A 15,849-nucleotide genomic window follows, 5' to 3' on the forward strand; every position below is an offset into this window, starting at 1 on the left:
GCCCATAGGAATGAATTGAAAGACGTTCTTAATTTGCAATTCACCATTAGAAATTCGCAAATTAAGAATGTAATTTCAAGGGTGCAGGGGTGTCCAATGGACACCCTGCTACACCCCTGAAATCTGCTTAGAAGTATATTTTGCACACTCACATGCCCCAAGGGCATGTGTGTGTGTAAAATGGAATTTTGAAAAATGCAACTTCATGGTAATTTGCTCCCCTTATTTGTGAATTCGCAAATTTTTTAAGTTTGATGCATTGCATTTAAGCAATCTCAATTTGAGATTCCTTAAATGCAATCGCAATTTAAGAAATCGCATTTTTGCGATTTCTTAAATTGCGCAAATTGCAAAAATGTTACTGCATCACAAAAATGGGAATTGCATTCGCAAACGACCGAATTTTGCGATTCGCACCGTTTGCGAATGCAATTTCCTTTGATGCATGTGCCCAATAGTTTCTTCACAACTGACTTAGGACATTATTTTGTATGAATTCAGAACAGCATGAGCTACAAATGTGTTTCAGGCCTTATTATTCAATTCCTTTTCGAGCCCATCGTTAGAAATATGTTATTCTATGAGCAAAAATAGACCTTATAGATTATGCATTTCTAATTAAAACCTTATATTCGCAGGTACTGTTTCATTGCCAATCTACATGGTAAACTATGTCATGAATGGAAAATGGATTCTTGGCAGGACTGCCTGCAAGCTGTGGTTAGCCATGGATTATGTTTTTTCTCAATCGTCATTATACAGCATCGTTTTGGTCAGTTATGACCGTTTCCTGGCTGTAACAAGAGCTGTAAGTAGTCAAGATAAATGTGCACTCTTTAAATACAGATTTCATGCATGAATTATAGGTTAAAATGGGTCAACTTGGATAGATCATGGAACACACTGTGCCTCTGCTGAGGTCTTTCTGAAAATATGGCCCTATTTTGCTTTATATTGCGGATGTCAAGCACGAATTTGAATAACTTTCCTTTGCAGCTATGGGAAGAGGTTTCTTTGAAGAAAAATCTGACTTTCGTGAATGCAAATTCAATAAAATGAACTGAGTGAGGATTCCCTGAATGGAATAAGTCAGCTTTACATTTAAATGAGCTTAGAGTGACTCGTTTGACATCGGCAAACATTTTTCATTTAACTTGTAACTGTTCAGACTGCTGCCCTGCTGCATTCAATGTAGTATTTACACCTTTCTCTATATGTTTAACACTCTTGCACGAAGAGCAGGTGTTGCAAATCTATGGGTAGCTGCCACACATTGCCATTATTAATTGGTCTGAAGTCGCTCGTAGAAGTAAATCGGTAAACTACTAAACGAGGCAGGTAGCCTTATTTTCACAGGTATTTCTTTTAAAATGTGGGTGCTTTCAATTGAAAGAAAAAAATTATGAACCAAGAACAGGTCATGGTATTTCTTGAGTCTTAAAATATATGCCCACATTTTTTTTTTTTTAGTTCAATAAGTTTATTAGGATTACAAGAGTATATAATAACTTGAATAGCATATAGGTGATACATATGAGGAAAAAATATACATATTCAGCAGGAATTACTACTTGAGATAAAATATAATATGGAAACCAGTAAACCATGACCCAGAACAATGGTATCACCATGGGTTAAACGAGAGATTTAAGAGAAGGAAAAAAAGAGAGCAGAAAGAAAGAGAAAGGAGTGGGAAGGAAGGAGGAAGAGACAAAAGGAAGGTGAAGATAGGGAGCGGAAGAAAAGAAGGGAAAGGAGAGGAAGGAAAGGAAGTAAAGGATCTTCTGGGGAGCTACTCCTGAACAAAAGGACAACACTCACGCAAACGAATCAAAAGGATATTGAGCAACCAAACCCTTAGAAGCTAAATCCATATACGAATCTAAAGTTCTCCAGACACCAGTAGAAATTGAAGGGGAGAGATGAGCGTTATCAACTGAGGTGTGTGCACCTCTCAAAAAGGATACCCATGCCTACCAAGTGTGATAAGAAATTGAAGAAAAAGATTTCCATTCCATAAGAATTACTTTCACCGCAATAGTTAGTAACAAATCTAGTAATTGGGAGTCCGAGGAATCTAAGGGTAGTGGAGTCCGAGACGCAAGTGGGCCTAACAAAATCATGGGGAAAGAAAGCTGGAACCGGAGGTTAAAAATCAATTGAAGATGTTTGTGTATTAAATCCCAAAAGGGTTTAAGAAGCGAACATTCAAAAAACATGTGTAAGTAATCGCCTGCACATAGACCACAACTCCAACATAGATCATCATCCTTCAACTGAAGAGAGTGTAAACGTACTGGAGTCCAGTGGAGCAAATTAATAGAGAAAAATTTAGATTGGATTAAAGAAGGAGCAACCTTATGCCGGAGAGAAAGCGTCCCAATCAAACGCCAGTCATCCTCAGAAATATGGGCAATCATATTCTGCTCAAAATGAGATATCCATTTCTGTTGGGTGACAGTACAGTCGGCAGAAGAAGCGAAAGAAAGAAATTTATAGATTTTGGAAGCCACATGACCTAAACGAAGCCACACTTGAAATAAATTAATAGTAGGAGAGTTTGGAATCAGACGAGTTTTAGCTATCGCCACCTTTATTTTCAGGAAAGTGTAGAAGTCTAAATTAGTGAGGGAGAACTGTTGAGATAAAGTAGAAAAAGGAAGTGGATCCCCATTAGAATCATACAGATGTCGCACTAAAGTTATCCCTTTGTTAGCCCAATACACGATCAACACAGGGTCAATAAGAATTTTAATACGAGGATTGTGCCACAACGAGGACCATCTTGATTTATGAATAGGAATAACAACTCGTTTATCAACTTGTTTGATCGCTGCAATGGTATCTAAGATGATTGAGCGCGAGAAAGATAGAGTAGATGTAGTTAAAAAAGATAAGAGTGGTAGGGGAGAAGCCATATTCTGTTCAATTAGGAGCCAAGAAGGAACATGGTCAGGAAGCGAGGCAAGCCAAAGAGCCCCCTGCGAGGCCAAACAAACAGTTTGATACTTCTCCCAATCAGGAAAGTTGCAACCACCCAACTCATAAGGCTTCTTCAAAAATTTATGAGCAATTCGAGCCCTCTTCTCATTCCAAAGAAACTTGGAAGTGAGGGAATTCATCGTATGAAAAAAAGAAAAGGACAGTTTCACAGGGAGCATAGAAGAAACAAAATTAATAATAGGGGTAATCATCATTTTTATAGTTTGAAAACGGCCCCACCATGAAATATGTTTAGGAGACCAAGTCTCTAAGAGTTGGCGTACTTTAGTAATAGTTTGAGCCTCATTGTACGCAACAGTATCATAAAGAGTACTGCAAAACCAGATCCCCAAGTATTTAAGTTGTTTAGATTGCCATTTAAACCCTGCAGAGCCCATATGAGCCGGAAAACAATAGGCGTTTAAAGGAAACATTTCCGTTTTGTCCTTATTAAGGGTATACCCAGAAACACCTGAAAAAAGGGAGATGGTATCCGAAATCGCGGGAATGGCTCGTTCAATATCTTCTGAAAAAATAAGAACATCATCTGCATATGCAGCAGTTTTAATACGATGTGAGCCAAAAGTAAATCCTTTGATGTCTGGATGGATGTCAATCAAGCGAAGCAATGGATCAATAGAAAGTAAAAACAAAAGAGGGGACAAGGGACAGCCTTGTCTGGTGCCTTGGCGAAGATTGAAAAAAGAAGAAGTGGTGCCATTGACTCTAATATTTGCCCTAGGCTGGGCATATAAAGACATAACCATATTAACAAACGAATCGCCAAAATTATGTGCACAAAGGATCGCATGTAAAAAAGGCCATGAAACCTTGTCAAAAGCCTTCTCGGCGTCTAAGGCTAAGGCCGCAGCTGGAAGGGAAGAGCGTTTAGCAGCACCCAGAATATGACAAAAGGTACGAATATTGTCCCTTGCTAAGAAGCCCTTAACAAAACCAGTCTGAGAAGGGTGAACAATCTTAGGAATAAATGATTCTAAACGCTTAGCCAAAATTTTGGGGAAGATTTTTGCTTCCTTATTAAGGAGAGAAATGGGACGAAAATTTTTGGGGTCTGAATGATCTTTGCCCTCTTTTGGGATTACAACAATGGTGGCATCCGCTGCCGAACCTGAGACCGACCCTTGTTGAATAAAAGAATCAAAGACCACCTTAAGACGAGGGACAACTGCAGAAAGAAAGGTTTTATAAAACAGGATAGGAAAACCGTCTGGCCCCGGAGCTTTCCCCGACCGAGTAGCTTTAATGGCAGAAATGATTTCCTCAGAGGAAATCGCACCACCTAACTTCTGACTATCTTCAGTAGAGATCGATTGAAGAGGAATCGTTTTAAGAAACTCCTGGCATTGATCAAAAGAGGATTGATTGGTGGGAATATATAATTTACTGTAGAAATCTCTAAAAACATCAAGAATCTCCTTGGTCTGGAATTTTGTAGTGCCGGAGCTATCTTTAATTGAGAAGATTTGCAATGATTTGAAATTAGAGTCTTGATATTTCAATGTTGCCGCCAATAGTTTACCTGCACGGTTCTTTAACAATAAGCGTTTGGATTTCTGGGCCTGAACCCCAATGTGAGCCCGCTTAGTAACAATGGTGTTGTAGGAATATTTCAGATTCTTAATGATTTGCAGATGACCTCTATCTTTAGAACTACGGAAGAGAAGTTCCTGTTGTTTAATTTCGTCAGCTAAAACCTTTAGGTCTTTTTTAGCAGCAGCATTCCTCTAGCCATGCATTGAATAATGGAACCCTGAAGAGAGCATTTAAACGCATCCCATAAAACTATTGGAGAACTAACCGATCCATCATTATTAGCAAAGAAGTCCTCAATTTCAGTCATTAACGCCAGCACCTGGGACTCATCATGAAGAATTTCTGTGTTTAATCTCCAAGAACTAGGACCTTTTTTGTACCAAAGGAGGAAAGAGAGAAGGAGACAGCTGCATGATCAGAAACAAGAATAGGATGAATGAGTAGGGAAGATGAAGTCTGAACAAGAGACGAATGAACTAAGAGATAATCAATACGAGAGAAGCTAGAGTGTGGAGAAGAAAAGAAAGAGAAATCACTACCAGTAGGGTTATGAAGCCGCCAAAGATCTTGAAGCTGAAGAATAGAACACATGTTTAATAATTGTTTATGTGCTTTAGAAGAACGAAACTGAAAGGCAGAATTTCTATCCAACAGAGGGTCCATAGGTAAATTGAAATCACCACCAACAATTAAATTGCCCTGATGAGGAGTATCTGCCAGCTTTTTCGTTATCGTGCGCCAGAACACCGGGTCATCAGAATTCGGAGCATAAATATTGAAAACAAATAAGTCATTAGTACCATTAGAAAGTCTAGACAATAACCAACGGCCCTCAGAGTCATGTTCAGCAGAGATCACTGATAATCCAGAAGTTTTAGAGATCAATGTAATCACCCCATTTCTTTTACCATAGGCATCAGAACATGTAACATCAAGCACCCACTCCTTCCTCAGACACAAAGCCTCCTTGTAGGAAATCTTTGTTTCTTGTAACAAAACCAAATCAGAAGAAAGAGATTTACAATAATCCAAGATTTTTGATCTCTTTACAGGGTGATTTAATCCCTTAACATTAAGGGACACAACATTCAAATCAGGCATAAGTGGGCAACAACATAAAATCCAGTAAAAATGGGTGAAAGAGGGAGAAATAATAGAACAAAACAAACAGGCAAAGACCAACTCTGAAAAAGAAGGAAGGGAGAGCCCCCCCAGAAGAACCAGGAGAAAGAGAAGAAAGGCAGAGAGGGGAAGAAGAAAAGAGAGAAAAGAAGACCCACCAGGGGAGGTCTAGAAGAGACCAAATTCATACCAAGGGGAACATGGGAAGGGAAGCAAGAGACCACCGGGAGAACTCACATGGTGAAGCTTTGAAACCCCCAAAAAGTGTAATATAAAGAACAAGGCAAAGAAGCATACAATATAGTAGGTTGCCAATAGAAATAAAACAGCACCTTTCAAGGATCAGACAGTAAAACTGCCTAAGAGCAATAATAAGTGTCTAAAAAGAATACAAGAATCATCCTCAATCAATTGTAATAACAGAGGTATATATTACATAAGAACTATATAAATAAATATGGAAAGGAAAAACCAAGTAAAGGAAGCAAAGTCAGCAGTAACAGCATATGAAAAATGGAATAATACCTAATAACTTGTATAAATAACCAACCAAGGTAAAAATTGTAGTTAAATAAGCAGTACAATAATAACAATAATGCATTATATATACCACATGAATGATGAAAGGATCATTAGAATATACATGAAAAATGAAAACTCTTTACAGAAAATAGCGAGACAAACAAAAAGAGCAAACAATACCATGCTACAATGCAAAGACACAAAATATCCAAAAAAGTGACAATGGGCAAGAAAGACAAAATAGAATCACATAATACCAATTGAAAATGAGGAAAAGACAGAGAAATAATGAGCGGAACCCACAGAACAAGGAATCAATCAAGGGAGGGAAAGAACATCCTCCGAGTGACGAAAACAACAGAACTGAAAAGGAAGATGAGAGAGACCTCAAGGAATTCACCTATAAACGAAACATCACAAAGAGCTGCCAAAGACAAAGAGCATGTTGAGCAGCGACCTGAAAACAATCACGAGGATAAAATAGTGACATATTTGAATGAGCAAATAGAACAAACCAAATGTGAGGAAAAAGAAAAGAATACGTAAAACAGAGAAACGCAGAGAACAGCTAACAGCACGGCAAAGTGAAGATAAAACGAGAAAACGTTCAACACGGACGATAGGTAACAAAAGACAACATATGTGTCTAAAGACCATGACTCAAGACGTCAAGATATAAGAAAACACGACATCTGAGGAGATGGGAAGAGCCAAAAACAACATGTAACACTGAAACAGTGGCACATATCGGAAGGAAAGATATAATAAGTTACAGGAACAAGATGCAATCAGAATCAAGAACCAGAAGGACCAGGAACAGAAGAAGAATCCATCTGCGATTCAGACTGATTATCCAAAAAAGTGGAAAGATCAAAAGGTTCATCAAAAATCTTAGAGCGGCCTTTGAATGTGATGCGAAATTTAGAAGGTCCAGCAAAAGAGAAAGGGATGTTCATGTCTAAAAGACGTTTCCGCAGGTTAAGAAACCTCTTGCGACGAATCACAGTATCTCTGGCAAAATCCTGAGAAATGGAGATGCGATGACCCTCCCAAGTCACGGATTTGACCTTCCTCATGTGAGCCAGAATTTGTTCCGAAAGCTGGTGACGTAGCGGTTTAAAAATTACCGCTCTTGGACTTGTCGCGGATTTAGACCTGAAGGAAGGAACACGATGAGCTCTCTCAATCTCAAAGTCTCTCAAAAATGAAATCTGTAGAGTAGCAGGAAGCCATTGGGAAATAAAGTCAACCATCAAGGAAGCTGACTTCTCTGCATCTTCAGGGAGACCAAAAATTCGTAGATTACTTCTTCGGTTACGATCTTCCTGCTCCGTGAGGTCTCTCCGTAGAGCAGCCTTAGAACGTTCCATCTGTTGAAGAGACCGTGAATGTTGATGGCCAACATCCTCCACACCACTAATCCGAGACTCCGCAGCACTGACTCTAACAGATAACGCCTTAAAGTCATTCCTAATAGCCGCTACTTCAACTTGTAGGAGATCAGTGTTAGTCTTAGTAGATTGGGCGATATAATGAACCGCATTGAGACGCGAGAGAATGGTATCCAGAGTGGTAGTAGGGTCCTTCTGAGAAGATTCTGGAGTAGGAGATTGTTGTTTGGACCTCTTAAGGGCACCTTTGGAATCCTTAGTAGTAACAGGAGGACCCATGTTGTCCGCCATAAATGCCGCCTACGTTGAAAGGTCAAAAAAGCCCCTGGATAAGTATGCGGAGACAAAGTGAGCAAAGCAGGTGTAGGAAAAATAAAAAGAAATAGCAAAAAATGACGATTCACAAGAGTTCCCCAGAGAGACAGCAGGAGAAGTGTTAAATTAGAAACCACTGGCCGTAGTAGGAAAATTGTAATGGCTATTGATATCATATGTGGAAAGAAAAGACATGGAATATACCTCAGAGAGTCGTGGAAAAACAAGACTCCAGGTAGCCGACAACCTCGCAATCAGGTTGAACGGACCCCATGTCAAAAAACCACAAGGCAGAATCAAAATAGCAGAGGGAGACCACTGACGCTGTATATGAGGAACCACCAGGCAAAGAGAGGCATGGAAACAGCAGCAGGTGAAGAAAACGGTGGGGGAAAAAAAACAGCCACTTGGGAAGAAATGATAAATATGTTAAATGTCACCTCAAAAGCCTCCGAAGATCGGCCCCCAGGAATGCGCCATAGTGCCTGAGGTAGAAAAACACGAGCGACGCCACATAGGAAGGAAAATGGCGGCCGCTCGTGAAATCCAGTGAGAGGGGCTGCAGATCACTGAAAAATGCCGTTTCTGCCGTCGTTAGCGAAGTCCGCACATTCCACCACGTTCCCTGCACCCTCCGACTGAAAATGCCGAGTTCGGAAGAGAAGGGGTCTCAGGAAGGGACTCCAAAATCGTCCCGATAGCCGCTGCCTCCCTGGAGCTCAAGCGCCGACCGCCATCACGTAGCGGCGCGCAAGCCACGCCCCCCATATATGCCCACATTTTATAGAAACAATAACAAGTTCATAAATGATCTGGTAACTAAACACAGCTAGGGGACGATTAGACATAAAATGTTGCATGAATTTTCGAAACATTGTTAGTCAAATAGTTATTTTAATTTAGAAAACAGTTAATTGAAAAAGTAAACTGTAAACACACTTGATTATAGATATACGAATGAGGTAAGAGAATTATATATAAGGAAAAATGTTGCCGCAAAATGCTGGTATTAGGAACACCAGGGACCCAACAAAGCTTGCTTCTGAGTGCTGGAATCATAACTCCCAACTGGTTACCGGTGTGGGGTATGAATCAACAGTGTTTGACACCAAACACGATAGGGTTACTTTCAGCTGTTTTAGTGTTGGTCATTGCACAGTCACATAATGCCACTCTATATGTTATAAATGGCTGATACACCACAACCCCGTAGAATGGACTCCATAGGCTGCAGGGGTGTCATGCTCATGCAGGGGTAACCTCTCACTTAGAACCAAGCACCCTGCCATCAGGATTGTTAAGGCCTGCTATAGGGGTGACTTATACGTTTTAAGTGCAGTGTCCCTTTGCTATAGGAAACCTATATCTAAAGTAAGAGGTGCATGCACCATCTTACACAGGCTGTAATGGCAGACCTGTAGTTCTATTTTGCATTGCCTCTCATGGGTGGCATAATACATGCTTAAGCCCATGGGAGGCCTCCAGGGTCCCTATGCCCTGGGTACATGGGTACCATATATTAGGAACTGATAAGGGTTCCCCATTATCCAATCTGAAGGGAACCTAAGTACATGACATAACAGTTTAAGGAGAAAGCTGAGAAACACTGGGGTCCTGATTAGCAGGATCTCAGTCAGACTAGTCAAAAACAGTCTCACATGAAGCAAAAAGTGGGGGTAACCATAAGAAGCAGATCCTACATTCCTACAACTGCTTCTTGCAGAGAGCAGCAGGAGTCCTTTATAAGGAAATTGAGTTGGTGGCTCAGCAGCTCTATTGCTCACCGGTAAATCATCTGTCCCCTCGCTCTTTTAGTCAGGTAAGTGGTCAGGCCCCTATGTTATGCACCACGAAAATTGTGCAAATGGCAGAACTTCCTTCACCTCTCTCTGGTCAGGATCCAGGCCAAAGCAGGAATGTCAAAACCCAGGAAGTTGGGGGGATCCAGTAAGGCACATCCAGCTCCTGGGTTTGTGCCTGGTCGTGGGTCGATGGTTACCAACCCAGCAGTGGCAGTAAATCGATTGAATGCCCAGGAGGGAGAGCTCTGGAGGGATCTGGACCCAGGGCCAAGTGTAAATGCACCATGCTGGAAGCCAGTGCATAACGACATAAGGCAAACTCCTTAACCTTAACTAATCCAGACGTAGTATCCCCCTCAAAGGACGAGATGGCAGCCATGCTGGAAGCTTGTGTGGGCTCCCTCTTGGATGAACTGGACTCCAAACTGGAACCAATTAAGCAACGTCATGCCACAATTGGGAGGGAACTCTCCTATTGGTACCAACATAACAAGAAGGCCAGCAATATAGCCAACACTGACCAAATGGCCCATCCGACCAGTGGTGGAAACAAGGCCTAGGGCCAGTTTGCCCTGCAACTTGAAATTGGGGAGGTTTGCACAATTCGTACTTCCCCGCAAGAGAACATCATTCCCCCTATTGTCTCCAAGCCCCGGCCCTGTTCTCGCTCACCTGCAAAGGAAGGTTTACAGGTGGAGCCTACAAGGATAAAGCATAGTCGAGGCAGCAACCTGACCATAGGGAGAGAGCCTGGAGGAGGAGAGGCCTATGACTCGTCATTTGGGGAGACGGTTACGCAGCCCCTGTGCCCAAACACAATCGATTTACCTTTGGAAGAAACACCGTATGTTGTGGTTCTGGGCAACGTACCAGTGTTAAAGTCAGGCTCTACCGAAGATTTTTTCCAGTTAAAGAATAAAGTTTTGCATTGGCTAAATAACAACACAATCCAGGGATACAGACTGGAGAAGCACATTATCATTGTCCGGAGTTGGTCTGGATTGGAGGATTTAAAAAGAGCCGTAATGGAGATTGCGTAATAATCCATTTTATTGGCCACATTTGGTAGAGAGAATCCTTCATGCTGCCAGCTCTCACACTACCATTGGCCCTGTCCCTACCAACACGGCCCTTACTTTGGGCTATTTCTATAGACCCTTGTCTCCATTACCATCACAAAATGTGTGGTATCCAGGAGACCTTTCTGCACAGCATTTCACGAGTGGTATCAGGCCCCGTCATCAGTCTGTTTCCAATGCCTTTGCTCCCCTGGGGCTCCTTGATAATTGTGATTGACTGGAAGGGCCCGTGACCACGATCCGATGTCCCCTTCTTTGCGACCAGACACCATGCACCAGTCAGACCAAGGCAACCCCAGACTTCAGGGACATACATTATCACAAAGTCATCTCTTGGAATATAGCCGCCTGGCAAGCAACTTTTCAGTTTCGGAGCGGGATAGTTTTGCTCAAATGTTTGACATTATCTGTCGGCAGGGGACTTGGGCTATCGACAACCCCTTTTAGTGGAAGGGTACAAGTCTTTTAAGGTGCTTGCAAGCCCCGTGAGATCTGGCCGATCCAAGAGGGGACTTGCGGTCTATGTTTCACTTAGGATAGAAGGTGGCAATGTTGAGCTGAATACGGATAATCACTGACTGCAGGCCTTGCTTTTTCCATGAGGGTCCAGTAGATTATTGCTTTTAAATTTCTATAATGCTGTCTCATCCCTCCCCTAGGTATACAATTTATTGCATATGGGTACATTCTTGAATAGCTTAAATGCTTTTACTCACCACCCCCCTGACATTATTTTTTAGGTGATTTCAATGTTCACCTTTGTTTGTACCCAAGTGTACAGGGTGTAGGGGGTTCGTCCTGTCTTCGCCATTCTGGCATGCATTTCGAACATTGTGGGCAGGGGGACCACTTAAATACCCTATTATGCAGCTTTGACCTCCAATCAGTGATGGACAAACTGGACCCAGCTCAGAGGGACAACATTCCCACTTTTAAAAAGCATGGCAGTTGCTCTTTTATTGATTTTATCCTCGTCTCCAACACTTTTTCTTATTTGATAATAGATTTTTCTATTAAAGCAAACCTCTATGCCCTAAAACAAGATGGCCTTTAAATGTATATATCAATGACCAGGAGAGGACCCTTCTGGTGACCAAGGCGGACATTCCTCAGGCAGGACGGCATGGTCTTCCAGTTCTGCTGTACGCAGACAATGCTGTGTTCGTGGCTCAGACTGAACAGGGTTTACAAGAGGTTTTAAACTCTTTTGTCTAATTAATGGGGGATCAGGACCTGAAGGTCAACAACTCTAAGTCCATCATTACTCTACCTTGGTATAGGGTCTACTCCTATCTCAAGGCAGAGTATCTTCACATACCTGGGGATATTGATGTATGATAAAAATGAAATGGTGGTGTAAACCTATTTATAAGAAAAACGACTTTACAAGGGTGTCCGCAGCCATATTCAGCTTTGCTTCTAGATTGGGAAAAAGACCAATGGGAGCCTCGCTAAAGCTTTACAGTGCCAAGCGTCTTTCAAAAGCACTACATGGCAGTGTAAATTGGGGGTACACTACCACAGATAACCTTCAAGTCACGGAAAATACGTTCTTGAGACTTCACTAACCCCGATTTGACAACCAAGAGAGAGAGAGAGAGAGAGAAACTCTGTTTATTTAGACCGTAGTCTTTAAACCTTGAGATCGAATAAAATGCTGCTCATTATACAAAATTAATCAGTATCACAACCATACAAAGTTTATAAAATCAGCCAGTTACTCTCTATGCCGCTCCCTATGTCTTATACTGTATTAAAAAGACATTCCATGGGTAGCTAATATATAAAATCGTTAAAAAGGATTTTAAAAAACAAGCTATACATAATAAAACTGATGATTATTACATTTTAAAACGAGGCAAATTCATTACGTTTCTCATTATTTACTTACAGTACTATTAGTATCTTATGAGCTTGCAGCCCCTCGCATTTTAACATTTGATTATTTTTGGCAATGGAATACAAGTAGGTTCCTCAGTATAATTTCTTTAACTGTTCCTGCGCTAAGCGATTCACCCCTTTCAGATAGTTACTGAGTGCAATTGCTATATCCAGATGTTCCGTTCCTATCAGTAGGCTCATTGCTTGAATGTGTTGTCTCATGCCATATTTTGTGAATAAAGGTCGTAAGAACCGTTTTCTCACTTCTAGACATGTCAAGCAATCAAGTCATATGTGCAACATTTCACACTTGACCCCCAGGCCACACTTACATGTACCATCCGGATATAACATTTCTGCCTTAACTCTCCCCCCCATTAGCCAAGGGATGGTACCAATTTGGATTTTCAGAATCTCCCACCTAAATCCGTAGTTTGGCTGGGTTTCTAAATACGAATACCCTGCCTCGTTTTCCCAGGCTTATATCATATATTGGACTAATTTTTTATTTCTCAGGTATCCTATATCCTGCCTTCTGGAGAACTCCCTTTCTTGTGCCCTGAGTGCACTCTTCGTGAACTCCACGTCTAAAGAATTTTGATTTACTCCCACATTTAGACTCCAAATTATTTCCTTTATTTTTCTTTTTGCCTCTAACGCCCACCTTAGGTTTCTGTGATGAATTTCTTTGCTACACCAATGTGAGATCTTTTCGGCTTCCCCTTGGGATTGGCGTTTCCAGAATCTTACCACCACCATTTTTGCCTGGGTATTCCATCCTATCATACCTTTTTCCAGTCTAATTGCCTGTATCATTGCTGACTTTGGCAATGACAGTAGCATTTTTAAGGCCTTACCTTCCTCCCGATCCCAACCTCCTTTACCGCTTAAGAGGAGCACCTCTGCACCATACAGTACTTGGGGCGGAATCATGGCCTCATACACTTTTAGCATGGGTTTGTGTGACATATCCCCATAGTTTTTATTGAATTTTTTCAAACCACAAATGGAGGAAGATGCTTTTGTGATTTGGTGTTCCAAGTGTATGTCCCATTTTAAAGAGGATTCGAACCATAGACCAAGGTATTTATATTCTTTTACCGTTTCTACTTTTATTTTATCTAGATAACAGCTAAAGCTCTTGCTCCCTTTTCCAAAGCACAGGATCTTTGTTTTTTCCAAGTTTACTATCAACAGTTTATCCTTACAGTATTCATTGAATGCGTTTAATTTTCTCTGTAGCCCGAGCTCCGTCTGGGCAGTAACCACAAGGTCATCTGCGTACAGCAAGCATGAGACCTTTCTACCATTCATTCTAGGACTGGCACTCTTTTCCACCTCTAGTGCTGCAGGCAGGTCAGCTAAAAATATTGAAAAGAGGAGGGGGGCTAGGACGCAGCCCTGTCTCAGTCCGTTCTCTATTTCTATTTTCCTCGTCAATGCCCCTTGTGTGTCTTCAATGACTTGGGCCCAGTTCCCTCTATGCAATTCCTTCAAGATTTCAAGTAAGCAAACCGGGTTTCATATTTAATCAGGCAATCCCATAATTTCCCCCGATCCACTGAATCAAAGACTGCCCGGAAGTCGATGAAACAATAAATCAAGTTCCCCTTTTGTTCTATCGACTTTCGGGCAAGAGCCCAGAGAGCATAACAATGATCCACAGTGGAGTGCCCTTCTTTAAAACCCCCCTGTTCCACCGGGATAATTGAGTTCTCTTCTACCCAATTCTTTAAATTGCCTAGCACTATTTTAGCAAATATCTTCTCCCCAATGTCCAGTAGATTAATTAATCTATAATTTTTGGAGTTGTTCATCTCCCCTTTCTTATGCATGGGCCTTATTATAGCCCCATTCCACTTATTCGGGAGTTTCCCAGTGTCTAGGATAACTTAAAACATGTCAGCAAAAAATTCCGCCCACCAGTCTACATGAGTTTTAATTATCTGAGCCTGGAGGTTATCCGCGTCTGCCGCTCTTGTGAGGTTCAAACCCTTTATCTTGGACAGAAAAAATGGGTTTTATATCTGCTACCAGACCGCTCCAGTCTGTGTACAGATTTTCTTCCCAGTCTTTCCCTGGGCTATACAGGTCCTGTAAATAAGCCTCCCATGCTGACTCTTCTACTATGCAATTCATTGCCCCTGGCTGGCGATCTGCTGCGGAGTGAACTACCTTCCAGAATTGGCGTAAGTTCTTAGTTTCAATTGCCTCAAGTAATTTTAACCAGCATCCCTCTTTAAATTCCCTTTTTGCCCTTCAAATAAGCATGTTATATTCTCTTTTTAAGCCCACTAGGGTGTTAACACTACCATGGTCTCTCTTTAAATGATTACGGCGGGTCATTCTACTAACTTCTCTTCTTTTCTCCTGGCGTTCCCTTGTGAACCAGCCTGTGAGTTTCTCTGTCTTTAGACTTCTCACTTTTTTGTTTTTGCCCCTATTTAGTCCTTTACTAAGAGTTTGGACTGCTTCCTTAATTTGTCTTACGTACCATTCAAGGCTCTGACCCCTTGTTGTCTTCAGGTCTAGGTTCTGTTGTAATTTTATTAATCTGGCAACATATTCTTCCGTAAGCCTAGTTGTGCAACGTCTTGGAAAGTCCACCTCTTGTTCCATTACCTGTGGGCTAGATTCCAATTGCACATCGGCGATCTCCAAAAGTACCACATTATGATCACTTCCTTCTCTATTCAAGATCTTAAACCCGGAGATTGATTGGAAATTCCAGGGTGTGATAAAGGCATAATCCATAGAGCATATTTGTGAGCCCAGTTTAAATGTTCTTTTGGCGGGCAATCGAAATGGCATCTTCCATTTAAACAAAACAGGTTTTTAGTTCCCAAGAGGTTTCCCAGCTGCATGTCCTTAGCACTAGTTATACATTCAGGGAAGGTAGCTTGTGGTATTTCATAGGCCTCCAATATATCTTGAAACCAGCAGTCTACATTCTTGGGGTGTAGTTTTTGATTAAAATCACCCATTAAAATAATTATATCCCTGCAGTATTTTTCACAAAGATAATCCATATCCTCCTTGAAGAGAGCCATTTCCTCTGCATATTGCTCTGTAGTGGCCCATTGCATGTACACATTTATCATCAAAATTGTATCCATTTGTATGCCCCCTGGTAACAGTATTCTGCAGGCCAACAGCCATTTACATTTCACAGTTATTTCGAATATTTTCTTCATGATCTTA

General features: G+C 41.3%; 1 protein-coding gene across 1 annotated transcript in view; it reads left to right on the plus strand.

Annotated features, from left to right (window-relative positions):
* LOC147724056 (histamine H3 receptor-like) overlaps positions 1 to 15,849 on the plus strand; it is an 82,031-nt gene that overhangs the window by 24,990 nt on the left and 41,192 nt on the right. Inside the window, exon 2 of the mRNA XM_086917983.1 lies at positions 639 to 808. Within this exon, the coding sequence (XP_086774109.1) occupies positions 639 to 808 (170 nt within the window). The remainder of the gene's footprint in view (positions 1 to 638; positions 809 to 15,849) is intronic.

The sequence above is a fragment of the Lissotriton vulgaris genome, chromosome 4_1, assembly GCF_964263255.1.
Source record: "Lissotriton vulgaris chromosome 4_1, aLisVul1.2, whole genome shotgun sequence".
NCBI classification, from domain to species: domain Eukaryota; kingdom Metazoa; phylum Chordata; class Amphibia; order Caudata; family Salamandridae; genus Lissotriton; species Lissotriton vulgaris.